General features: G+C 41.6%; 1 protein-coding gene across 4 annotated transcripts in view; it reads left to right on the top strand.

The window, feature by feature from the left end:
* The window catches only part of NRP2 (neuropilin 2), a 154,897-nt gene that overhangs the window by 74,882 nt on the left and 52,393 nt on the right, over positions 1 to 27,622 (top strand). For all 4 annotated transcript variants that reach the window (XM_007501876.3, XM_007501877.3, XM_007501879.3 and 1 more), the window contains exons 8-12: positions 2,878 to 3,022; positions 5,051 to 5,400; positions 8,670 to 8,814; positions 16,048 to 16,164; positions 19,666 to 19,806. In XM_007501876.3, coding sequence (XP_007501938.1) covers positions 2,878 to 3,022; positions 5,051 to 5,400; positions 8,670 to 8,814; positions 16,048 to 16,164; positions 19,666 to 19,806 — 898 coding nt within the window. The remainder of the gene's footprint in view (positions 1 to 2,877; positions 3,023 to 5,050; positions 5,401 to 8,669; positions 8,815 to 16,047; positions 16,165 to 19,665; positions 19,807 to 27,622) is intronic.

The raw sequence follows: 27,622 nt of genomic DNA, 5'->3' as shown, positions 1-27,622 counted from the left end.
CCTATATTTACCTTTTGTCATCTTCACCACTTTGATAAGTGTGAGGTAAAGCCTTCGAGTTGTTCTAATTTGTACTACTCATTACTGATTTAAAGCATCTTCATATATGGTGCTTATTTCTTCTTGTGAATACTGTCTCTTCCTATTCTTTACCCACTTATCTATGGGAGAATGGTTCTGCTTGTTTTGATATTCCACATACACACACATGCCTCGCATCAGGTAGCTTTCATAATAACTTTATTTTATAATAGAACTTTAGTTCTGACTTCGCCAAATAGGAAATATGCGTATTTACAAAATGGTGCATTTCCAAGTGTACTTGTTAGGAATTATTGTACTGTTAGGTGTCTCCTTCAACTCTAGGATAAGTGGATTAGTCAGAGAAAAGCTTAATTTCAGCTTCTGTTCTTGTTTTCCCTGTAACCCAAGGCTCTCTTAAGGCTCAATTATTACCCCTTGCTAGAGACAGACTGCCAAGCGGTTACCTGATATGCCCTCTACTTCCACTAAAATCATTCCTACCCATCGACACTAAGGCTTCAGTGACTGGCAGCTCTTTAAGGTTCAAGAAAGTAGTGTGAGCCAGGTAAATATCCCCAGTGTCTAGGAAACCACTAGCTTGAAACAAATAATGCTCCAGCCCCATCAATGCCCTGGAAGCCTGTCATATTCTAAGAAACAGAAATTGGAACATCTAGCTTTTCCTCTCCAAAAAAGAAATGGCTTTAGCATCCCAGAGCTGATCATTGTGGGATATGGAGAATTCTTTTAAAATGACATGCAAATTGGATATTTTGGCTCTTGGATTTAGGTAGGGGTTTTGTTGTTATTTTTTTTTTACTTTCTCTACCCTGAAGCCCTGAAAACCAAGACAGAAACATAAGTACACTTACTCCAGTTAGCTAAAAAAAAAAAACAACACAAGAGAGCACACACACAGAAAAAACATACGGTCCATATGGTAGTTATTGATTCTGGCCATCTGGTAAGCTAAGAGTTGGCTTCTACCATGTTGAATCAGAAGCTGCCCCAAAAAGCCTTTCCTCCCTTAAGACACATATTGGTCAGATGGGGACAGGGATGGATTTCATTACCTGGAGGTGACTTCTCCAGAAGGAAGGCAGGGCTGGACTCTGAGGGGCTGCCTGGACATCTGACTGTAAAACAAAGGCTGGTGAGAGTGTAGAATGACTGACTGACACCGGGCCGGGGGTAGCGTTGAGATAGGACTTCATCCTCACATCCATTCGTTTGTGTGGGAGCTGGGGAAGTGTGTATGTAACTGATATCAGTGATCGGACAGAACTTCACTATTATGAAGTGCTATGTTAGTCCTTTAGGATGCCAGACATGGAGATGTGTCTGCATCTGTGTGTTGGCATATCTCTGTATGGATTTGTGTATGTGTTTGTGTCTGTAGCTGGGTGTTTGTGTGCATGGCAGCATCCATATGCTCATCTCTGTGTGTGCATCTGAAAAAGTTTGGGACTATATCTTTGTGGGTTTGTGGGTATTTGTATCTATGTGCTTTTGTGTTACTATATCTGTGTGGCTTGTGGCTGTGTATCTCTCTGTGTTCATGTGTCTATCTTTGTGTTTACATGTGTCTGTGTTTGTATTGACATGTTTGTATGTATCTATATCTATGTGGTTTGTATCTGTATTTATATATGTTTCAGCAAAAGCTTGATTGTATCATTTTTTTTAAACCCTTCCCTTCCCTCTTAGAATTGATACTGTGTATTGGTTCCAAGGCAGAAGAGTGAGAAGGGCTAGGCAAATAAGGATTAAATGACTTGCCCAGGGTCACACAGCTAGGAAATGTCCAAGACCAGATTTGAACCCAGAGGCTCCCATCTCCAGAGACTATCTGGCTCTCTATCCACTGAACAACCTGATGCCCCTGTGATTGTATCTTTATGTGCATTTGTGCACAAATGTCTATAAATACAGTAAATAAATAATGTCTATAAATGTCTGTCTCTGGGGGCTTGTGCATATCTGTATTTGTGTCAGTATTTCTCGGTTTGTATGTCAGTATCTGAATGAGAATATCTATCTGCATGTGTCTCTAAGAGTATATTTCCATATCTTTGTGAGTTTTAATTTTTGTGTTAGTTGTGTGTTTTTATATGTGGGGTGTGTGTGTGTGTGTGTGTGTGTGTGTCTGTACACAGGAAAGCTAAATTCTATTTAAGGTAAGTGGACAAAGTCTGCGATCCTTGAAAGGCAGAACATTGCCTTTTTCTCAGGTTTCCAAGTATTTCCCCCTTCCAGTTCTTTGTTTTCATTTGCTTATGGCTTCTAAAATGCTTTGCTTCTGAGTTAAAGCTTCTCAGCCCAGGGGCAAAATTCTCCTCTCTGAAAGTTTTTAGTGAAAACCATTTATTGTTTTAAAGTTAGAGAAGCAATGAAAAATAGGAATATTTTCATGGTGGAAAAGAAGCACTCCTTTTGGGTTTATGGGAAGCAAAGCTCAGCAGAACTGTGATAGAATCATAGATAAAGATCAAAGAACAGCAGATCTGTGATAGAATCATAGATCAAGAGCCTGAAGGGAGCTCAGAGACCTTCTAGTCTAAATCCCTGCCTGCCCTCATTTTGCACAGGAGGGAACTAAAACGCTTAGTGTCCCTCATCACAAGTTTCAAAACTTCATAGCTTGGATAGTATACCCATTTGGGGTCCATTGTTTAACTTGGACTAGTATAGCTCATTCATATAATAAACTAAAAAGAACCCCACCTCATCCCCCCCAAATACAGGAAAAATCGAAGGAAATTAAGTGACTTACCCAAGGTCACACAGGTAGGACGTGTGTGTGACTAAGCTAAAAATTAGATTTGAATAGCACATTTTGGTTTTATGTTACAGGTATTTCAAGCCAACAATGATGCAACTGAAGTGGTTTTGAATAAGATTCATACTTCAGTACTGACTCGGTTTATCAGAATCCGCCCTCAGACCTGGCACACAGGCATTGCCCTGAGGCTCGAGCTCTTTGGCTGCCGGATTACAGGTAAGATCAGCCTACTTTGCCACCATCTCCTTTGTTCTTCTTTCTTTATTTAGCTCTTGGCCCAAGTGAGAGTTTGGGAGGCAGAGAACAGAATCAAGCCATCTAGCTAGCCAGTGAGAACAGCTTTGGTTCCTCCCAGAGGCCTCAGCAATTTAATGACCTCCCCCACCTTTTCTATATAGCCTAATCAGAAATCCCACCTAAGCCCCTCTGTGCTATGGTATAGTGGGCAGAGAGATTCCTTCCCTCCTTCTCTTATGGGCTTTCGTCGTAAAAATATATCAATAGTACTTGATACTTTGGACTAAATGTGGTGGATCATTCTAGGTAGCTAGGTGGTACAGTGAACAGAGTGCTGGACCTAGAGTCTAGGAGACCTGAGTTCAAATTCAGCTTCATACACTCACTAAGACATAATTCTGGGCAAATCACTTAAACCTGTTTGCCTCAGTTTCCTCGCCTGTAAAATAAGCTGGAGAAGGAAATGGCAAACCACTCCAGTATCTTTCCCAAGACAACTCCAAATGAGGACACAGAGTGAGACACAAGTGAACTGCAAAAAGAATACCTAGAGCTTGGGAGTGGTGACTTAGTCTGTGCTAGTCATACTAGTGTGTCAGTCCAAAAACCTGTCCTCATGTCATGCCAGCTCCATCCATACAAATCTCTTCTCCTGAGAGGCAGCATAGCACAGAGGAGTCAGAGGACTTGGATTCAAAAACTGGCTTTGCCTCTTCTACCAATATGACCTTGGATAAGTCACTAAGCCTCTTAGATCTCACTTTCCCCATCTGTAAAATCATCTGCTAAATCAAAGGGTTGGAGACAGCTAGGTGGCACAGTGATAGAGTGCCAGGCCAGGAGTCAAGAGATAAGACATTCAAATCTGACCTTGGATACCTTCTAGCTATGTGATCCTGTGCAAGTCACATAACTGTTTGCCTAGATCTTTTTTTTTTCATTGAAAATTTTTATTTAATTAATTAATTTAGAATATTTTTCCATGGTTACATGATTCATGTTCTTTCCCTCCCTGCCCCATAGCCAATGAGCAATTCAATTGGGTTTTACATGTGTCATTGATCAAGACCTACTTCCATACTATTGATATTTGCATTAGTGTGATCACTTGGAATCTACATCCCCAATCATATCCCCATTGACCCATGTGATCAGGCAGTTGTTTTTCTTCTGAGTTTCTACTCCCACAGTTCTTCCTCTGGATGTTGTTTGCCTAGACCTTAAGTCTTAGAGTTATTACTAAGAAAGAAAAGCAAGGGTTTAAGAATAAAAACAAAAAAGAAATGATAGATATAAAAAAAGAACAAAAAACAAAGGGTTGGATTAGATAAGGTTGCTTTCTAGATCTAAATTATGAATCTGTGATCCCTACCATGGGGTGACACTGTTTTGTGTCTTACTTCTCTTCTACTTACCTAACCCCACTCATTCTCTACCACACACACACACACACACACACACACACACACACACACAACACAAGCACAAACACTCAGCATCCTTCTCTCACTCCATGACAGTCATTCATCCTTGGCCAATGGTATAGATGGCAGCAAGCACATCCCTCTATGTTTGCATTTTGGTGAAAGAGTGTTTATTTGTCCTATATTTATGGGAGAAATTTGGTAGCCAGGACTCAGTTCCATGACAGGTAATTTGCAATAGGTAGTCTTGAATGAGAAGCAGCTGGACAGGAGCCAGCGGGTTAAGAAATGAGGAAAGGGTCGAGGCTCTCACATCTCCAAGTTGGGACTTCAGTGGCTAGGATTTGGGTGAACTCTACCATTTGACAGTCAAAGAAGCCAAGGCTTAGTGATTTACCTTTGGTCACAAAGTAAGTTAGTGTTAGAGGGTAGGATTTCAACTCGGGATTTTATCTACTACCTTGTTCTGTCTTGGTCCCTCTTATCCATATATGCTATGGGATGTTCCTCTGCCTGCAAGATGTCAACAGTGACTCAAGCATCTGGCATTTTATATTTTTCTTCTTCTCCACTCTCTCTGCAGATGCTCCCTGCTCCAATATGCTGGGAATGCTCTCTGGCCTCATCTCAGACTCCCAGATCACAGCCTCCTCCACTCGTGAATACCTCTGGAGTCCAGGCGTAGCCCGCCTGGTGAGCAGCCGCTCAGGCTGGTTCCCCCGCATCCCACAGGCTCAGCCCGGGGAAGAGTGGCTACAGGTAGACCTGGGAGTGCCCAAGACCGTGAAAGGGGTGATCATCCAGGGAGCTCGAGGTGGAGACACCATCACCGCAGTGGAGGCCAGGGCTTTTGTGAGAAAGTTCAAAGTGTCATACAGTTTGAATGGAAAGGACTGGGAATACATAGAGGATCCAAGAACTCAACAACCCAAGGTAAAAAGAATACATGAATCCTAACCAGAATAGGATGGGGGTACTTTGGCAGAGGTGTCAAACATGGGCAACACGGTGTGGGGGGAACCAGATTTAAATGGAATTGGGAAATATTTAACAAAATAAATAAAAATACAGTAGGACACAAATAATATTAAAATGTGGTTATCTAAGTCAACGATCTCCAGGGATCCTTATGTACAGTTTAGTGGCCGCTGTTTCTGTCTGAGTTTGACACCACTTAATCTTGATCTAAGTAGCTCTGGTTAGGTAACTCCTATGTCCTTAACTGTTCAGTTATTGCCTTTTTATAATTAATCCCAACATCCTCTTTCCCCTCCACATTTCATTTAAGTTAAGATTATCATAGAACCATAGCAATATAGATACCTCAGGTTCTACACATGGAAGAGGCTACACCTCCCCTAGAATATCTCAAAAACTATTATTCTTCAGGGAATTGCTGGGTAGCACAGTGCATAGGGTGAAAGGATGTGGGTTCAAATTTGACCTCAGACACTTCTTAGCTATATATGACCTGGGGCAAGTCACTTAACCCCAATTGCCTAGCCCTTGCCTTTCTATTTAGAATTGATACTAAGAAAGAAAGTAAAGGTTTAAAAAAATACCCCACAACATAATTGTTCTTCTCTAATTGCCATCTTTGTGTATCTGTGAGATGAGCATTACTAGCCCGTACTGGGCAGCTGAACCACCACAATTCCAAGTTTTTTCACTGATTCAGTGATGTTGGTGATTTAATTAGGCAACGTGAAACTTTTGTGCATTCTGAAAGGGAAAGAGTAAAAGCACATATTCTCAGCCTAAGCTAAAAGAAGGAAGGGAAGGGAACAAGCATTTATTAAGTGTCTACTACCAACAACCTTGGGAGGTTGGTGCTAGTATTATCCTCATTTTACATTTAAGGAAACTGAGGCAGATGGGGGTAAAATGACTTGCCCAGGATCGCACAGCTAATAAGTAGTTGAAGCTGAATTTGAATTCAGATCTTTCTAATTCCAGGCAAGAATCTAATTGCTGTGCCACCTAGCTGACATGAAAGCAAATGAAAGATGGATGAAGTTTGGACGTAGAGGTTAGGGATAGATGATCAGAAACAGCTTTTTCTCTTAGCATACTTCTTCCCATTTCCCTAGTGATCCTGACTGGTTCTCTCCATACCATTTCTATATCAAGGTGGAGGATCAATCTCCTTCCAAAAACAAATTTTATCTGGCCTTAATAATCTCATGCCTCTCTGCCTCTGAGAAATGAAGGTCAGCCTTTATTTTTTAGGTGGAAGGGAAAGGCCAGAAAAGGTGTGTCTCTTTTTTAGGAGAGAGAGGACATTTATCTTGTTTGCCCTTTGGGCTGGCTAATCATTTTGGCTTAAGACTCGTTTAAAACAAATAAACAAACAAACAAATGACCCCTGTCTTCTATCTTGGAATCACTACTAAGTATTGATACCAAGGCAGAAGAGCAGTAAGTTCTAGGCAGTTAGGGTCAAATGACTTGGCCAAGGCCACACAGATAGGAAGCATCTGAAGCCATATCTGAACCTACATCTTCTCAACTGTAAGCCTGATGCGCTATCCACTGCACTATTTAGCTGCCACTAAGACTCATTTTTTAAGTCACTTTTTACATCCCTTGGAAAATCTAGGGCCCCAAGAAAGAAAGAGGAGAGCAGGTCCACATTCAACTTCCTCTGCCTTGCGAATGTTTCCATTGCAAAATCTGAGGCCAGGGGTGGGGTGGAGGTTTGGGAACACTGATGTAAATTCCAAACCCATAATTTCCAGATCTTGGCAGAACTTTTGGGTTGGTAACCTGAACCACACCAAACTGTCCACCACAAGCTTTAGGCATTGCCAGAGAGGACTGACCACAGCTTCTCCTGGGCCCCTCTGGAGACGTGGGAATTGAGATGATTTTAGCTCTGGTTAGATTCTTCCTTGTGAACAGAAAAAGTGGCCAATTCCTTCCATCTGGGAGTAAGTTCTCAAGACCCACGGGGGTGATATGTTCCTGAAAAAAAAATGAACGAGATACAAATGCATTCCAGGTGCCTAAATATGCCAGCATGGATTGATACATCTGATTAATACTCCCACCCACCTTCCCTGTTCCCATCCTGTATCCCCGAAAGCTACCCTACCAAAATGAGAGAACTCCCTTTTGCCTAAAATGTCAGTTTAGTTACAAAGGAGGTCCTCTCAAAGCTACACTGAAGTTTTCATGGGAGTCTGGTGGGGAAGGAGGGGTACAGTAAAAAAAATAAAAGTGCAAGATTTGGCATCAGAGAACCCAGGTTCAAATTCTGACTCTGTTTCTTGCTACCTGAGTGACTCTGGGAAAGCCAACCTCTTAGTGTTTCATCTATAAAGGAGCTGGGATGGACAAGGTTGGACTGAATGCCTACAGAGATCCCTTCTACCTCTATGCCTGTGACTCTGTGATCTCTTCCACAAAGAAATCAATGATTTGGCTAATGATCATTAGAGGAGGTAGCCCTTTTTCGATACCTAAGAAGGTGTTATAAATAAATATTCAAATAGAATATGTTTAGAACTATGTAATATGCCACCTAATATATACACATAATATATTATAAATAAATACTCAAGCACTCAAGTCATGCTAAACTCACTTTTATTCCCTCTAGCAAATTTCAGCATGAGATTTATTCAGACTCTGATGTATATATAGGATACTTCTTAAGCTCCCTGCTTCCTAGGGGCTCTGAGACTATGTGTGGGGTGTCCTAATTCTACCCAAATGTTAAAGATGTTTAAGCCCATGATATCTCCATGTCTCTGAGATACCTCAGGTCCTCAGAGTACATCCCAGACTAAGAGATAATGGGTGGGAGTTCTCTGCTCTCACCTGTCCCTTCTTTTCTATGTAAATGAAAGAGAAACACCTTTAGTACAGTGGAAAAAAAATGCTAACTCTGGAGTCAGAGGAGCTGGATTCAAATCCTCCTTTTACTGTGTCACTCTAGACAGGTCACTTCTTCTGGTGATGATGTCTCTTCAATTGTAAAATTGGAGGATCAGACTAGAGGAGATCCCTTCCAGTTCTATTAGACTATATTATGATCCTTTGACTGTTTGACCAAATGAAGAGAGCAAATGGTTGGCTTCTATAGAATATCAAGTCCCTGTGAATATCACTGTATACATTTACCAGGCTGGGGATGGGAGAAGAAAGTCTGAAAAGCACCTGGGGAGGAGTCAAATGGCCTCTTTTCCTTCCCCCTACAGCTCTTTGAAGGGAACATGCATTATGATACTCCTGACATCCGAGTGTTTGATCCTGTCCCTGCCCAGTATGTTCGAGTGTATCCAGAAAGGTGGTCGCCAGCCGGGATTGGGATGCGCCTAGAGATTCTGGGCTGTGATTGGACAGGTAAGGCTCCCTGCATCTTTCCAAAAGGCCTCGAGCCAGGTTTACCTTGTGAACTCTTCTCAGGACTCAGGTGTGTTAAGGTTCAGTCTTTCCCAGGACTGCTCTGGGAGAAGAAGTTTCATTCATTGACCCAGAGTGGGGAGAAACTGAGGAAATTCATCCCCGGATTAAAATCCTATCAGATCAAAAGGCCCAAATCCATCTGTAGACTTTAACCGATTTTTAAAACTAATTTTTTAATTGATCATTTGTTTTTAGACCAGCTTCATTTCTCAGTGTTTTTTTTTTACTTTCTCCCTCCCAAAATTTATCTCTTACAATAACAAAGAATAAACAAGAGAAGAAATTCATAAATAGTTGAGCAAAAGTAACTACCTTATCAAACCAGTCTGATGGGATACAGAGTGTTCCGCACCTTTTGCAAAGAGTGGAGGTGCCATTGGGCCATTCTGTTGGCCTCCTGTTTCAGACAGGCAGTCACAGGTTGAGCTAGATCTTTCTGGAAGTCTTGAAAACAAATAACAACAACCCACCACCCATCCCAATTCAATTACATCCTGACTCTTCAGGCCAGAGGGCTGTTTCTGTTGATTTAAAAAAGGAGAGGGAGTGGGGAAGAAACCACCTCATAATAATAAAGTAATCTGTTTAAGTCTGAATCTGGCCTCCAGATGTCAGTGGTAAAGAGACTTCATTTTCATTTAGAAGCCACATCTGTAAAAGGCATTTGCTGGTTGAGGGTTCCTGTTGTAGGAGCTTAAAGGGAACATGGCGCACTCCAGGCTTGTGGCTGGGACCTTGCTCATCTCCTCGTCTCTGTGGCAGCACCAGACCAAGTAGAGCTCCTTTAATTCACACTAATGAGGAAGAGAATGACTACTGCAAGCTACTAGTCAGTTGTCTGGGGGAGCAAGTGTACCCCTCCCCTCCTTTCCTCCCGGTTCTGGCCCCACCCTGTTCCCCATGGTTGGCACCACATCTTACACTCTCCTCTCTCCCTGTCTGCCAAAAGGAGCACAAGCTAGCAGAGCAGGGGGAAGGTTTAAATTACAACTCTGTTAGACTAAGTGGATTCCAGGTGCTGTCAGGACACAGAGTATGGTCAGCTCTGGGCTCCCCCATTTCCTCTCTGCTGGATGCCCCAATGTCTTAATTTTCCTGTCTTTTATCAGACCTGTCCCCTGCTACCCTGGGAGGGATAGTGGGAAGGCTGAGCGATGGAATCTCTGTAAAATGCTTTTAGTAACCAGGGAGAAAAGTATTGTTTAAATACCAGGCTGCTTTTGTGGGGGAAGCCCAAAGGAGGATGCCCCTAGAGTGGCCAAGGAAAGCTATCAATCCTCATCCTCAAATTCAAGAAAAATCCCTCAAAGTAATTTAGATATTCCTAAATGTCACAGATAGTGGTGATGAGGCTACCTGGTGACCCCACCTCCAAGTCCTCTGCCCACTGGTACTGGTTTTCATGTGTTTAAATAGAACCTCTCCTCTTGACACATGATGACTTCATTTATGGAGCTAGCAGGGAGACACCCATCCGTCTTGAAGCTGGAGCCTTATTTACAACCAGCTGCCAAGTGGCAAGTGGTCCCCATCCTTCCTCCTCCTCCTCCTCCTCCCCAACCCCTCCCCCCAATTACACTAGTGACTGGTCAGCGACAAGCTTCTGATTTCAAAGCCCTGCCGCACTCCTTCCTCAGAAGATCACAGCTGGAAAAGCCTTACCCTATGACCACTCTCCTGACTTTGAAGTTAGACACATCTGGTTTCAATTGCCCAACAACTTCACAGTTTGATGGGCAGTTGCTCCCTTAAAGTCCCCAAATGGGACAGCCACCAGACAGTTTGTGACTGTGGAAAAGAGACCTGATGTATCCTTTCTTTCTTTTTCACCATCCCAGAGTCTCCACCTTCCATTCACATTTTGTTTTTCATCATCTCCTCCTACCATCCCTGTACATTTGGTTCTCTCCACCATTGGGGGGATCTGTTTCCCTAGCCCAAGTGACCTGTTCCCCTTTGAGAGTTCTCTTCCACTGGACCACTCTGCCTCCAAATTAGAGCGTTCCAGAGCTGTCCTCTTGTTCCACCCTGAAAATGGTAACCAATCAGACAGTGTCTCGGGTTAAGCTGAGGACAGGTCATTGGACATATCACTTTCACCTGTTGTTGTTTTTTTAACTAACTATTTATTGCCCTTTTGCTTCAAGGCTCAATCTGAGGTTTTATGACATGGTAACAACTCTGAGCTTACAAATGAGAAAGCTTTGAGGTTATTTGGTATTTGTTGTGAGCAAGAGGCAAATGCTGAAAAGAACATGAGGGCTTATGTGCCTGGCATTAACAACTAAAAGAGGAGGAAGCCAAGCATGAAAAACTATTCCAAGTATTTAGCGACTTCTTGTAGCTCCTAGTATTTATTAAACAACATCCTGAAGAATGTTTGACAAAGGATAAGAACATTAGCAGTGAGGTACATGGAGAACTACTTGCTAAATTTAGTGTCAGGAAGACCTGAGTTCCAGTCCAACCTCAGAAACTCACTTACCTTCTGTCAACCTCAGTTTCCTCATCTGTAAAACAGAGAAAGTATGTGTGTACGTGTGTGATGAGAAAGAGAGGGGGGGGGAGAGAGAGGGGGAGAGAGAGAGAGAGAGAGAGAGAGAGAGAGAGAGAGAGAGAGAGAGAGAGAGAGAGAGAGAGAGAGAGAGAGAAATAAGAGGGAGGGAAGGAGAGAGAACATTTCTTTAAGGTTTGCAAAGTACTTTACGAATATCTCATCTGAACTCTTAAAATGAAGTAGGCACTATTTTTTTCTTCGTTTTACAGAAGATGAAACAGATGTAGACAAAGGTTAGATGAGTTGTCCAGGGCCACAGTAAGTGTCTGAGGAGGGATTTGAATTTAGGTCTTCCTAATTCCAGGTCAGGTGCTCTAACCACTATACCACATAAACTGCCTACTTTACCTATCTAACAGGGTTCCTTTGAGAATTAAATGAGGTGTTAAGATGTGTTTGCAAACCTTAAAGTGTCACATAAAATGTTAGCTATTACTATTAATCCTGAATAATAGAGTAAGTGAACTTTAATGGAAATGGGAAGAATGCCAAAGGTTGTTCCTCTTTCCACACACTGGGCCAACTTCTATAGGAAGACACTATACCAAAGCATTTATTGCAAGAGCCCTTGAATATATTATCTGTTAGTCAATCCATAAGCATTTATTCAGTCCCTACTCCTTGCCAGGCACTGCACTAGGTGCTTGGGATAAAAAGAGGGAAATGGTTCATTCCTGGTGCTCAAGGAACTTGCATGCTAAATAATGACATGGGCTCTAAATTGTCTTTGTCACTCACTTCCAAGGAGATTTCCAGAAAGAGGACACTCTGACCCTTTAAATCTGTAGCCTACTCTTCACAGTTGTGACCTACAAACAGACAATGCCTTATGGAGTCAGGGTAGGCACAGGTTGTCTCGATTTATTTGTCTTTTTCCCATTTGTGGTTCAGATTAACTTGCCAGAGATGGGTTCAACTGGTGAGATGCACACCCACAATACATATGTACACATGTATGAGTACACATACACTATAGGTATATGTGTACATGTATATCTATATATATCCACACACATGTATATACACATATACAGGAATCTTGTTTGGTGGGCACATGTATGTATAAGTTGGTGTGTTTGTATGTGGGTGCGTGTATATTATATGTGTATTTGTGTATATACACACACATAGAATTGTACACACACACACACAAATCAGAAAGTCTTCTTTGTCTGGCTCAGGAAATATTCATCTTCCAGTACAGGGAAGGTCAAACAAGGATAATCCTGCTAGTTCTGAAAGTAAGTTTCCCAGCAGGGAGGAGATATATAAGAGTACCACATTTATCTGGCATAGGATAGGCAGAGAGGAGAGGAGAGGAGAGGAGAGGTGTTCCCCACAGAGTCCTAAATGTGAATGCCTCATCTTTCCTCTATCATTTGCCTCGGGGCCAGAAAGGGACACCAGAATACAGGACAGCTTTGAAACTTACGTGTTGGATTTACATATGTTTAAAAAGAAGAGCAAGTCACACATATCAGAGATTCTCAGTTTCATGCAAAATCCACTTTTGGGGTCCTGTTTTATATATAGAAATGCTTATTTTTATTTGGTGTTGGTTAAGTTCAGAATATATGTATATATATATATTTTTAGTCTGCACCTCCTCTTTTCAGGACACCGCTTTTCTTCTAGTCATTTAGATGTCTTCCATCTCCCTCAGCTTCAGATCCAAACCAGGTCTTATTGACTCTTAATTCTCATGAACTCTTATCTCTGTTCCAACTATCATCACCCTAATCAGACTTTTATTACTTTTCCTTGGAGCTATAACTAGGACAAAGTTCTGTGCCCCAGGTGCTTACACCTAAGGGCCCCTGGGGCCCAGAGACCACCATACTTAAGACTTTATAGACCCCCATAGCCTCTTTCCCAGTAAGGGTTGGGGAAAGTAGATAGTCTGCTCCAAGGAGAAAGCAAGGGAATGAAGGCTTGGCCTATCAGATTTTGGATAGAAATGGAAGGGGATGGATTGTGTCTCTCCTATGCTGGCCTGCAGTGAGATTATTTCTCTTTGAGCTGTCTCCTTTCTCTACCTTCTCCTCCACTCCCAGCCTTCTGAAGGGACACAAACTAGACTCTTTAAGGAATGGTTCTTCTACTTCAACACAAATGAGTTTGTCCCAGATGCTGGTATTTATTCCCAGTTATGGTTTGTTTCACTTAGATTGTTGCATCAGCTTCTTGACTGATCGCTTTCTCCTTTCTCCCCATCTTCAGCCCTACCAATCTATTCTAAACACTGTTATCATCTTTAACATTTCTTCACAACACTCTCCTGCTCAAAAATATTCAAAGACCCCCTACTACACCCCAAAAAATCCAAATTCTTTTGTTTGACTTTAAGACCTTCTAGAATCTGGCTTCACTCTACATTTTCAGTTTTTTCTCACTTTACTTCTTGATACATACTCTGAAGTGAACCACACCTGAACTTTCTCACCTCCAAACCTTTGTTTACACTGTTCTCCATTTTTGGGATTTGCCCTTACCCAACTGCTCTGCCTATTAAAATCCCACTTTTCCATCAAGGTCCAGGTCATATATTACCTCCTACATAAAGCATTCTGGAATGTCCCTTGTCAGAAGTAATATTTCCCCTCTTATGAACTCTGTTTTCAGACAATTTGCATCTCTTCTAAGCATATTCTATTTCTAGTTATGTTTATTTGCAACATATCATATATCCTCTAATAGATTATAAACTTTAATCCAGGAATTTTGTCATATTTTGCTTTGTATATCCCTGTTGTCTCTCTTAGTACAGTGGTTTGCCCATAATAAGCAGCAGATAAATGCTTTTTTGAATACATTAGTGAGATGAATTTTTAGCATAATTGAAGCTTAATATATTAAACACTAAAACTTTTGTTTGACCATTTGGATAGAAATCTTCCTAAAACATATGAATTTTACATTCTTTCCTGCCTTCTTAGACAGTCTTCGTGACTCAGGGTCATGAGTGATTGGCCTTTCTGCAGAGCAAAATGAATGGGCAAAAAAAGAATGAATGAAAACCCATTTAATAAGAACTTAGTAATGGCAGGAATTGTTTTAAGGCATCAACTTTAGTTTATGGGCTTTGTGATAGCTATTTTCACAAGTCAAAGGCCCTTGACTCTTCAGAATTCCCCACTGTGTTCTGAATAGTAGCAGAGATTGTCAGAAGTCTGACTTCTAGATAAATGGGGGTGAAGGGTTACTGTACATGCCCATGAGAAGCTTTTTATCCAGTGAATGAAACAGTTTTAATACTTAATATCCAAATACATTTAGTTTAGCAAATATTTAGTTCCACCAGTCTGTCCTACACACTGTTACTTAAGTTGCTAGCTGTGTGAATCTAAGCACCTGAAAGCACTACAGAGAGAAATAAGGTATAATTCCTGCCCTCATGGAACTTATAGTCTAGCACATACCCATTATCATAGGTTGCTCCCTTTCATGTGCTCAACAAACCAGCTGAGGCAATATTATTGCTGTTCCTCATACACAATACACTCTATCCCTTATCTCTCGGTCCTTGCAAAGTCAGTTTCTCATGCTTGAAACGCACTCTTGCCTCATCTCCACCCCTCAGAATCCCCAGTTCTCTTTGAAGCTAAGACTGTCACCTTCTACATGACATCTTGCCTTATTCCCCCCAGATTGCTAGTACTTTCTTCCCAGAATTCTCTTCTGGTTATTGTTTTTGTTGTTCAGCCTTGTCCAACTCTTCATGATCCCATTTTAAGTTTTCTTGGCAAAGATAGTAGAGTGGTCTGCCATTTCCTTCTCCAACTCATTTTACAGATGAGGAAACTGAGGGCAAACAGGGTTAAGTGACTTGCTTGGCATCACAGAGCTAGCAAGTATCTGAAGTTGGATTTGAACTCAGATCTTCCTGACTCCAAGCCTGGTGCTCTATTCACTGTGCAACCTAAGCTGTCCCTTCCAGTACTTATATAAAAACTTGGATGTGCATGTAGTCTTCTCTAATAATATGGTAGGGACTTTCTCTTTTGTCTTTGTGTCACCAATGTAGTACCTGGCACATAATAAGCACTATATATATATTTGTTAATTGGTTAATTTCATGTATAAAAGAAATCTTTTTTTAAACCCTTACCTTCCATCTTAGAATTAATACTGTGTGTTGGTTCCTTGGCAGAAGAGCAGTAAGGGTTAGGCAGTAGGGGTTAAGTGACTTGCCCAGGGTCACACAGCTAGGAAGTATCTGAGGCCAGAATTGAACCTCTCATCTCTGGGTCTGACTCTCAGTCCACTGAGTTACCTCGCTATCCCTGATAAACTTTTTTTTGAAAAATTCTTACCTTCTGTCTTCATATCAGTTCTAAGACAGAAGATGGGCATCGACTACACAATTGAGGTTAAGTGACTTGCCCAGGGTCAGTGTTTGAGGCCAGATTTGAACCAGATCCTCCCAACTCTTGACCTGGAGCTCTATCCGCTATGTTACCTAGCTGCTCCTATAAAATAAGACTTAGAAATGATTCAAATGATGCACATAATCCTACTAGAAAGAGGTTTCTACTTCCTGTTTGGTTGGCATCCTCCATCATTTCAAGGCAGGACAACTCAACATTCATTCCTCTTGAATTTTCTTCCCACAGATACGAGACCCACTGTAGAGACCCTAAGGCCAACTTTGAAGAATGAAGAGACAACAACTCAGTATCCTACAGATGAGGAAACCACAGACTGCGGTGAAAACTGTAGCGCTGAAGAAGGTAAGTGGCCAAGGTCAGGCCTAACCTGATGACTTCTATCCTGAGATAAGTCCCAGTTTTCAAAATTCCCATCTGCCTGCCTTCCCAGTTAAAACAGTGCCATTTTATAGTTGGATTTCACAAATAATCCTGCTATATTTTTCTAGCTAAGCCCTATCCACTCAGCAACAAGAGAAACCAAACTCATTATTATTTTAGAGATAGACAAAGGGGGCAGGGCTGGTAATTCAACTGTTGGTTAAATTAACTAGGTGCTTACCTAATGACCACTTCACTGTGTATCATAGACTGATAGAAGAAAGCACAGTGGCGTTGATTCTAGAAGAAATTGGCCTGATCCAATCTTCCAGGATTTTCATGTGTGTTTATTTATGAAAAAATAGTTTAAATAAGTCAGAAGAGAGTGAGAGATTTGAAAAAGCATCCCCAAGTGTTTTTTCCAAAAAGAAGGGAATCATCTATTTTTGGATCTGACAGTTCACATGGAGAATTTACATTTCTTTTTGGGGTCTTCTGAGTATGTCTCAGTTAAAGACAGTAATTGGCGGAGCCTGAAAATGAGACACATTTTAAATCATACGCATAAGGTCACTAAGCTTGAGGACATTCCTAATAAACCACAAATTTTGGAACATCTGGCATTTTTGGCTAGAATTTAAAGCTTTGACAGCCTCAATTTACAGTAAATTACTGATCATTACTAAATGTTCATTAAGTGAAATGAGGGAAGATTGGAGCAGGGACTTGGGAAGTGATGGAGACGTAAAGATGTTTTATAAGCTTAGTAGGAGGATTATGAAATCTCCCAATTCTGCTAGCTCAGCCTTTGGACAGTAAGAGATACTGCTCTGATCAACTGGACTTAAAGGGGGGGGAAAAGGATCAAAGAAGGATGGGAAGGAGGCCAATAATAAATGCTGAAGCTGTATGACTGAAAATGATAATTTAATGCACATGCTTTGGGGAATGCACTTTTGTTTATGTTTCTGGGGGGATTGGAGGGAGGGAACCCATTGGTCAGAATAATTTTATTACAGAGTTCTGGTATGTTAATGAACTTGAGATTTGGGGGTATGCTTTTTTGAGAAGAGAGAGATTTAGGGAATCTTCCAGGATATGTTTAGGGTGGCTTGAGAGCCAGAAGTGAAAGGCATAGTGATACAGTATCAGATTAGTGGAATTAGCTTGTTTTAAAAGGGGTTTTCTATCTAAATGATAATCATTTCAAGAGTGCTGCAGTTGAATTTAAGAAATCTATGATTAAAGTAATTGCAAAGTTTTCTGTTGTGTTTATTTTTGAGGTTTCTCATACCACTCCCGTTATTTTTTAAACCCATCCATACTTTTTTTTTTTTTATTTTGGAAATTTTTATTTAATTAATTAATTTAGAATACTTTTCCATGGTTACAAGATTCATATTCTTTCCCTCCCCTATCCCCACCCCCCTCCCGTAGCTGACACACAATTCCACTGGGTTTTACATGTGCCATTGATCAAGATCTATTTCCATATTATTGATATTTGCACTAGGGTGATCATTTAGAGTCTATATCCCCAGCCATATCCCCATCAACCCACATCCATACTTTATTAGTATCAATTCCAAGGCAGAGGAGGTACAACAACTAGGCAATTGAGATTAAGGGACTTTCCCAGGATCATATAGCTAGGAAGTATCTGAGGTCAGAATTGAACCTAGGTCCTTCCAACTCAACTCCAGACCTGTCACTATCCATTGTGCTACCTAGTCACCCTTTTTTCCTTCTCTTTTTGCAAAAGGTCTAAATGTGGAGTAAAATTGGAGGTGAATTATGGTATATTGAATTATTCTGAGTTTTGAAAGCAAAGAAAGAAACTCAGAAATTGAAAGAGGGTTGGGAGGTGGAGCAATACACAGAGCATGGGCTGTCTCTTCTAAACCACAGGTTGTTGCTCCCTTAATGATTGCCATGTGTAACTTCCCAGTGAATGCTAACTTCAGCCAGAGAGAGGGAGAGCCAGCTTTAAGTATTCTATTTTTGGAGAGAAAAGTACAAACAAGTTGTGGTCACCATCTACTTTGTGTCCCTGGGACCAGCAGTGACCTTTCCTCTCTAACCTGATCCTTAGCATCCCCACCCCACCATGGTAGTGTAATTTGATTCAATAAATGACCCATTTTAGAAGTCCCTATAACTCACTTTGTGCCTTCCTTGTGAGCTTCCTTTCTCTGGCTTTCTAGTTTCTCTTCCCCGCCATGCCATTTCCTCCCCATTGCTAAAGCCCTGGCCAGTATAACTTGACAAGCTGAGGCAAGGCTCTGACTTCAGATTTCTTCCTCTCTCTCCCCCTGTTCTCACTTCTGCACTGTTTCCCCCATATACAAAGAAACTAGAGTCCTGGAGTTAGGGGAAGCCCTCAAGAGGCCCTTTGGTACATTCTCCTCTCTATGTTGGGTAGCAGATGACTAAATAACATGGGACAGAGAATTAACTGGTCTTTTTCTAAAGAGAGGGCAGAAGAAAGCTTGCCTTCAGGGAGACAATTTGATACAATGGAAAGAGTCCTAATTTTTGGAGGGACAGGACCTGGGTTCAGATCCAACTTCTGACTCTACCAGTGTGCTCTTGAGGAAATCAGAGAACCTTACAGGCTTCAGTTTCCTCACCCCCAAAAATGAGGGGTTTCTATAATCTATTAAATGACCCTCCAGTCCTTGGCACAAAGTGACTGGCACTTCACTGACTGTGTTTGCCCCCTGGTGGGCTATGATGAGAGTCTAACCTCTGGCTGATCCAACACATTTTTAACTATGTCAGTGTGGATCTTCTTCCCCTACTCCACCTTTCTTTGTCTCTTAAACAGCTGCAGTATTTTGCTGCTGCTATAGAATTCACAACTTCCTTATTGTGCCAAGCAGCCCTTCCTGTCATATCTCACTGTAGGGATGGATAAGAAGCTTTCTGCTCTGACTTTCTACAGTTCGACAAATAGCATAGAGAGATAAACAGGAACTTTCACATTTCCCCTGTCCATGAGATCACTTTCTCCTCCATGCCCCCTTCCACGAGAGCAGGCATCCTGTGCTCTCCTGGCACTAATGCCCTGCTCCATCATTTATTAGAGCTGGGTTGGCAGGAGTTGAGATAATACTTTGGGGGAGCCAGACTTCAACTGAGGCACTAGGGAGTCATTCTTCTCTGGTATTTAGGAGAGGAGAGGTTTGAGCATTTGTCTGCTTTGGGACATGGACGGAAGAGGGGGAACAGAGACTGGAGGCATTTGGTGCCCTCATTTATATTTATTCACCATGGGAACTGGTGACAGATTTGGCACCCCATCCTGGGAAGGACAGGACCCAAAGGCTCCAGAGAGCTGATGATCACCAGGATCAGTTAAATGAATAAGTAGTGTGAACGATTCTTCTCTCCTCTCCACTTGCCAACTATTTAAACAACACTGCCATAGCTGTTCTAGAAACCTTGTATCATTTGTCTTCCTTTGGTTTATCTTTCTCTTAGACAAAGATTTTCAGCCTCCGCCAGGCTTCAACTGCAACTTTGATTTCATGGAGGAAAGCTGTGGTTGGATGTATGATCATGAAAAGTGGCTTACAAGCACATGGACTGGCAGCTCAAGTCCCGTCGATAATGCTCCCCCAGGTAAGGCTGACTTAGAATTAAGGACAGAAACCCATCCCACCAAGGGGTCCTCCAAATTTTTCAATCCAAAAGTCATCCTCTTGAAAGGTCCCAAATCCACCCCCTGCCTCTAGTCCCCATGAAAACTTACCAGGTGGTCCCTGGTACCTTACCCCAAACTCCTCTGGCTCCTGCCTGGGTTACAGCACAATGTGAAGGCTGGGAAAATAAGAGGAAAAAAGAACAAAGAGAGAGGGAGGGAGGGATAGAAGGGAGGAGGGAATGGAGGCAGTGCAGAGATGGCATACGAGGCAAAGGGAACCAGGCCCACTATGGAATGTAGCAGGCGGGTTCCCACTGCCTCCATATGACAGCTTTGCAAGTCAGTTCTCAGCAAACCCCTTAAAACTGTCCCCTGACCCCTTCAGTGAAGGGTGCCCTCCAGGCTGACAGAGATTGCTCTAAGGTTACTCTTGTTTCTGTGGCAAACTGATGGGGGAAAGAAGGGGCTGGATTGAAATGCTCTAATAACTACTGTGTGTCCAGCAAAGTGGTTTAGTAATTTGCCTTCATAAGAACATGGTTGTTCCTTGAAACATTATTAAGCCTTACTCTCTCTTTTTTTTATTTTAAAAGGTGGCATTTGCTAATGGGTCTTCTTAGCTCCTCCTCCTCCTCCTCTCCCCCCTCTTCTTTCTCTTCCTTGCTTTGATTTTTGCTCTTTTGATAAGTGGTCATTGTAATGCTTCTTGGGTTTATAACTAGTCCATGGACACAGATACCACCAGGCAGAACATAGAAGTTGGCCGGGGCCCCGCTAGGGAGAGGTTTGGGGCCCAGGGAAAACATGAAAACTAAAATGGAAAAGTAGAGAATGAAACTGGGAAATTGGGGAGGAGAGAGGGGTGGTTGTATTGATAACCAGAGCAAAGAAAGAAAGAGGCTGTTAAGGGAATGAAATTATTGGTAGGGACAACCAGTGCCAAGGGCACACCAGGTCTGGAATCTGGAAGACTTACCTTCCACAGCTCATGTCTGGCCTCAGACACTTACTAGATCTGTGACCCTGGGCAAGTCATGTCACCCTATTTGCCTCAGTTTCCTCATCTGTAAAATGAGATGGAGAAGGAAATGGCAAACCACTCCAATATCTGCCAAGAAAATCTCAAATGGGGTCATGTAGAGTTAGACCCAAGTGAAAAACAACTAAATAAGACAACCAGTGCCAGGGCTGGCTCACTCTTGGAGAGGTTCCTAACCTGTTTATATAGTATGGGCCCTTTGGGAAGTCTGGTGAAGTCTCTGATCCTCTTCTCAGGATGTTTTTAAATGCATAAAATAGAATAAAATACATAGGATTACAAAGGAAAATGGTTATATTCGCATAAAGATGTAATTTTTTCTCATGCAAGTTCATGGACCTCTTGGAATACTTGATTGGACGGTAATAGATACATAATAGCTATATCCTGAAGTTTATGGACCCCAAGTTAGGAACTATTTTCTACTGTTGGTGCTTCCTTTTTTTTGTTCCATTTCTCCTTTCTTTCCTGTGCCCTTCTTCCCTTTTATCACACTTGCTTCCTTGCCTCAGGCCTCAGTAGAATGTAGCACTTATTACCCAGGAGAATGTATCTCTTTGAAGTTAGGAATTAACTCTCTCTTCTTTCTTTCTTCCTCCCTTCATCCTCCCTTCATCCTTCCTTCCTTCCTTCCTTCCTTCCTTCCTTCCTTCCTTCCTTCCTTCCTTCCTTCCTTCCTTCCTTCCTTCCTTCCTTCCTTCCTTCCTTCCTTCCTTCCTTCCTTCCTTCCTTCCTTCCTTCCTTCCTTCCTTTCCTTTCCTTTCCTTTCCTTTCCCTCTTTCTTTCTTTTGATTTCTCTTCTTTCACTAGGCCCAACAGGCTTCATGTATAAATTCCCCCCTAGCATAGCTTCCCTGGGCATATAAAGCTAAAAGTATATGCAGACCCCCTGAACTAGAAAAAGGCAGGTGGCATAAGCAAAAAGGTGGCATAAGGAAAAAGTCTAGAAAGTAAAAGAAAGGAGAGTTTGACTGTTCTTGCCAAAATATGCACCCACAGCCCAGGGCGGGTGTTCCGGTCTGCCTTCTTTCCTCCACTCCCAGAGTCTCATTCACTCTGCCTGGGGGACCATCATCTTAAGGACAGATGCTTTGTGGTGAGCATAGACTATGGGGCATCCAGTGTGTCTGTGCCTGCTTTCCCACTGGGTCCCAGTGTCTGTTCCAGAGGAAAAACATTTTCGTATTTCAAGTGTTTATCTCTTCAGCATTTGAGTGCTCTGAAAGATTCATATCTGAAAATTATCAGGGCCTCAGGCAACAGGGGAGAACACTTACCCCAGTCCCAGACTTAATAACCCTCCCCCATCTCACTCACTGTAATAATGTTTAATTAATATAATGAGCCTCCTGCAAGTAGGGGAAAAAATACTTATTTTTATAACCCAGACTAGATTTTTCATTTCATTTCCTCTCCCTTGAGACTTTCACCGATTAATTGGCTGCCTTTTTTTTCCCTCCTTGCCCCTTTTCCAAATAAAAGGAGCCCAAGCTTGGTATGAGTGTGTGAGGGGGCAGCTATGTGAGTTTGAGGTCAGTTTGACCTGGTAAAGAAGTAATGCAAGCATGGCTCATGTTCCTTGTGGTACAGATGGTTTACTAGTTCATAGGATCATAGATTTAGACCCAGAAGGGCTCCTAAAGACCAATTTGTCTTTTACAGTAGAGGAAACAGAGGTTTAGAAAGGCTTGCCTTAGATATGACACCAGTGAGATTTGAACCCTTGTCTTCTGTCGACAATGCCAAGACTGTGCCCTGTGGCCGGTGAATAAGGCCTCTTAAGGAGGCCTCATCAACACTGAATCCAAGCCCTGTCTGAACACCCTTTACTAATTAGGTCTTTTTTGGAGTGGCAGAACCCATCTATCTTTTTTTTTAAACCCTTGCCTCCTATTTTAAAATCGAAATGAAGATAAACCAGATTGACTTGATTGCCAGGATGGGGAAGGGAAGGGATATGTTTGATCATATAACTTAGGGAAACTTGTGTGGAAATTTGTTATTACATGTAACTGATTTAAAAGATCATTTTAAATTTTTTGAAGTTGATATCAAGTATCAGTTCCAAGGCAGAAGAGTGGTAAGCTGGGCAATTGAGGTTACGTGACTTGCCCAGAGTCACACAGCTAGGAAGTGTCTGGGGCCAGCTCCATGTAATCCTTGAATAAATGCCAAAGTTTTCCTTAGAAGAACAAATAGCAGGCTCTAAGGGACTTCCTCATGACTTGTCGCTCTGGTCCTTCCTTTGTCACCTCCTCTTCTTCCTCCTCTTGGTGCAGTGTTGCCCCTCACCTGAAGGTCCTTGTCGAAGGAATTTTGCTTCTGATTGGGAATTTCAGCCCTTGTCTTCACTTGATCTGATTCATTACACCCTGTGGTTTAGGGGGGCCTTTTCAAGCAAGCTCATGGTTGTTTGGGCAGAAGTCCAACATGTGGCTGAGAGGGAGGTTCAGAAAGGGAGTTCAACCATAAGGAACTACTAAGTCTAATGTTGTTCCTGCCTTAAGAAATTAGGAAGGAAAATAATTATTTTCCCATTCCATCTTCTAAGCACAATCCTCAAAGTTTGGAGAAGAGGGGCTTTTCACCCACACAATTCATTGGGGGAGGGAGGAATCATCATATCATTCTCCTGTTCTCTCCCTCTCTCTTCTTATCCTTTTTTGGTCACTCTCTGTACTTCCCTTCTCCTTATAAAACTCACTGTCAGGCTTCAAGGGAGAGTGGATAGAAAGCCTTTTGTGTTCGGGGGTGGTCTTTTCTTCTTTAAAAAAAAAAAAGAAAGAAAGAAAGCCCCAAGGGTAAGCAGTTGGGAGAAAGGAAACAGCTGTGCTTAGTTTAGGGGCAGGGCAAATGCTAATGGAGTTCAAAGTTGCTGGCACCCTCCAAGTCCAACCTGAAAGCTTTGCTATGTTATCAAACACTCCTATCCTTCACAAAAGAGCTTGGAAACATTCTGCCTCTTTGAGAGATGCCGGCCATATGTCTCCCTCTCCCACCTCCCACCCCCATACCTCTATTAGATAGGTAAACCAAAATAAGGACATTTGGAGAGAGGGAGAGCTCAAATCAGGGGGTGGTGGAGAGAGAGGAGAGAAGAGGAAAGAGACAGGGAACAGCCATGGTGAAATACCAGGCACAGGACATTTGATTAGAAGTGTCTGTAAAAACTACTTAAATTCCTTAGATATTTTCTGGTTTAGTTATTCCACCGTTTTTTTCCCTTTTCTTTTCTTTTCTTTTCTTTTCCCTTTTAAGTCTTCTTTTGTCAGTGATTGCTACCCAAGAATGACTAATAATAGCCAATGTTTCTGTAGAACTTTAAGGTTGCAAATATGATCTCATTTTATCCTTCCCACAAACCTGGGAGGTAGTCGGAGCTATTATTATCAACCCCATTTTACTGATGAGATCATTGAAGCAGACTGAGGTTAAGTGGTCACACAATTAGTAAGTATCTGAGGTCAGATTTGAACTCATGTTCAAAAATTTTTTTTCCATTTCACATATATATATATATATATATATATATATATATTAGTTCTCAATAGTCATAGAGCCAAACATCTGCATATAGGAGATTTTGGGGGTGGGGGTGGGGGGATGGAAATGGATAAAAAGGAATGAACAGCCTTTATTTGGAGAAAATATTTGGGGATAATTTTGAGAAGATGAGATATCATTTTTTGTTTTGTTTTAAATAGAGGCCCACGATTTCACCTAAAACCATCATTGTAGAGTTATTCTTCAGTCTGTATAGTCTGTATCACATGTTGTTATTCCAAATCCACTTCCAAAATATCCCATTTGACCCCCATTTCATCTGTGTATTTCATAGTCTTTGAGTCTAGTGTGAGACATTTAGGTGTCTCCTTCACACTAGTGGATAAGTGGAACTTGGACTGTCAGAGTCAATAAGAATGGAATCTGTTTTCCAAAATAGAGCCTCCAAGGAGGCTTCAAAATGTCTGCCAGACACCAGGTCCAGCACTCCATCCATTGTGCCACTGAGGCCATTAGATACCTGCTGCTTTCATTGGGCTGTTTTTCAATTTTCAACATAGACTTTCTCGGTCCATTCAAATTCTTTGTTTTTTAAAATATTCACTTCATTTCCATGTTCCTAATTCTTTGACCTCCATTGGTGGGAGTGAAACCATCGCCACCACAGGGGTTCCAAAATTATGAGCTGTACAAGGGCAGCAAAGCTTGGTATTCCTCCTGACCCCCAGCTTAATGGATGTTTGTCGAATGAATATTTGTCTCTGGAATGGCTCTGCCCTTGCATTTTTGGTGAGAGTGATGGCATACAGAAATCCTTTCAATTTTCGTGTTCCTCAGAGACAACATATTTTCTACAGACTTTCTCAGGCTTCCCATCCATAAACAGAATTCTCCATGAGACAGTTTACAGAATTTTCTACAAGATCAGGTTTTGGTCTCTGAGGGATGAAGCAAGAACTCCACTGGATAATATAGGGAGTCTCAGAGACATTCGAATGATAGGCTCCAGCCGTTTATTCTTTTTGCTGATCATGTCAGGACAGTGCCTGTTTGCTTTGGTGTAAACTAAGAAGCAAGTAATTAGGGGAATGTGCTTCCTTTGTGGGAGTTTGAGGTAGATGTCAGTTTTGTGGTGCTGCTGGTGGAGGTGCTACTGTAAGGCATTTCTTAAAGTCTTCTGTGTAAGGAAAACTACCTATACTAACGCATTAGATGGTATAGGCTTATTTTGAGAGGCAACAAGGTGCAGTAGGAAGAGACATTGATTGATCTGTATTCAGGGTTTAAGACTTGGGACTGAGTCCTAGTAGTAACTGCCTAATCATAGACAAGTCACTCTCTACCTCTCTGAACCTTAGTGTCTTCATCTGCAAAATCCCCTAGTTGTTAACTTTCTTTTCCTCCTCAAAATCATCTTATACTGATTTATCTATATTATATATTATATTGTCCTTTTAGAAAGTTTCTCTTTAAAGTCAGAATTTCTTTTTCCTTCCTTCCTTCCTTCCTTCCTTCCTTCCTTCCTTCCTTCCTTCCTTCCTTCCTTCCTTCCTTCCTTCCTTCCTTCCTTCCTTCCTTCCTTCCTTCCTTCCTTCCTTCCTTCCTCTCTTTCCTTTGCCTTTCCCTTCCTTCTTTTCTCTCCCTTCCTTCCTTTTTCTCTTCCTTCCTTTGCCTTTTCCTTCCTTCTTTTCTCTTTCCCTTCCTTCCTTCTTTCCTTCCTTCCTTCCTTCCTTCCTTCCTTCCTTCCTTCCTTCCTTCCTTCCTTCCTTCCTTCCTTCCTTCCTTCCTTCCTTCCTTCCTTCCTTCTTCCCCTCTCTTTGCTTTCACTCTTAATTATTTTTTTCTTTTCTTTCATATTTGTATAGTCCCAGTGCCTAGCATAGTGCCTTCCATATAGTATGGACTTAACAAAACTTGATGAATTGATTGAATTAAACCTATACATGGCAATAAAATTTTAATTGTCATTGTTTAAAGACAAAGGGGCCTGTTAAATAGGAATATATTTAATGGATGGGATAGAGCTAATAAGTATCAAGTCATGTTGATTCCATTTTGGTCATCTTTAGAGGCCTAAATGAGACTCCCTAAACATAAGCCTTGAAGGGACCTCATGAATTAAATGTTCTCTTAAAGCTGATTTATAGGAGAACTCCTTTTGGATTACTCAGCATCTTACCAGGAAGAGATACAAGGGGGGTACAAGCATTTGGAATAGTGTTTCATTATGAAAGGACAAGCTTGGGGTCATGATATTTACACATGAAGGGGCTGAAAGAAATAAAGGCTTTTGCTTCAAGTTCAAATATGGAGCTTAACTGGGAATGACTCAGGAATTCTTATGTTCTGCAAGTGGGATTTACAGATGCCTAATGCCCTGGTGAAATAAGTGTTTGACTTGTTAGCTCCTTATTTAGATTGTCTTGACTAAAACGAGTAACTGATTGGGCCATTGAATGGATTCATTAGAGCAGAGGATGACTCATCTTGAGAACTGTGCACAATAAAATTAAGTGTGGGTATGGGTGTGTGTGTGTGTGTGTGGGTATGCACAAGCCAAGGAAAATGATTTATTAATTGGTTTGATTTTGACAGTCGTCTAGCAGTGATTCTGTGGGCAAACTAAACTCTGAAGATCTCCTTAGGTGGAGCTAACAACCTAAACATTAGATGGGGAGCAGGGTGGGGAAGATTGAATTGCCTTCAAAGAGACCATTGTGGTTTGGTGGTTAGGCTGAAGCAGAGCCACTGAAAATACAAAGGGTTCAGTTTTACAGGCAGTAGACAGTGGTAGATCACCAAAGACCAGGAATGGGTTTGTCTAAAAGAAAGTCATTGTGCAGTCTGAATTGAAAATGGCAGAGAATTTTGAGGCCTGTGACCTCAAGGAGGTCAAAGATAGAAGGAAAGGTCCCACATACACCAAAATATTCATAGCAGCATTTTTTGTCACAATAAAGAGCTGGACTCCAAGTAGATATACATCAACTAAACAAATTGTGGTATGTTAGATGATGGGATATCAGTATATCATAAGAAATGATAGTTCTGAAGAATCCAAAGAATTAGGAGAAGATATAAAAACTGATACAGAGCATGAAATAGAACCAGGAAAAGAGTATACAAAACTCTGACAATGTTCTTTCCATTTATATGGAATCCAGGATATACTGCGTAATTATAATGGCCATGTTTAAACTCAGAGAAAACATGAAAAAATATCCTTTCTCTCTTTGCCCTGTAGAGGTGGG

This window comes from Monodelphis domestica, chromosome 8 (assembly GCF_027887165.1).
Source record: "Monodelphis domestica isolate mMonDom1 chromosome 8, mMonDom1.pri, whole genome shotgun sequence".
Taxonomy (NCBI): domain Eukaryota; kingdom Metazoa; phylum Chordata; class Mammalia; order Didelphimorphia; family Didelphidae; genus Monodelphis; species Monodelphis domestica.
The sequence above is the reverse complement of the archived record's forward strand: the minus strand, read 5'-3'. Positions and strand labels throughout refer to the sequence as shown.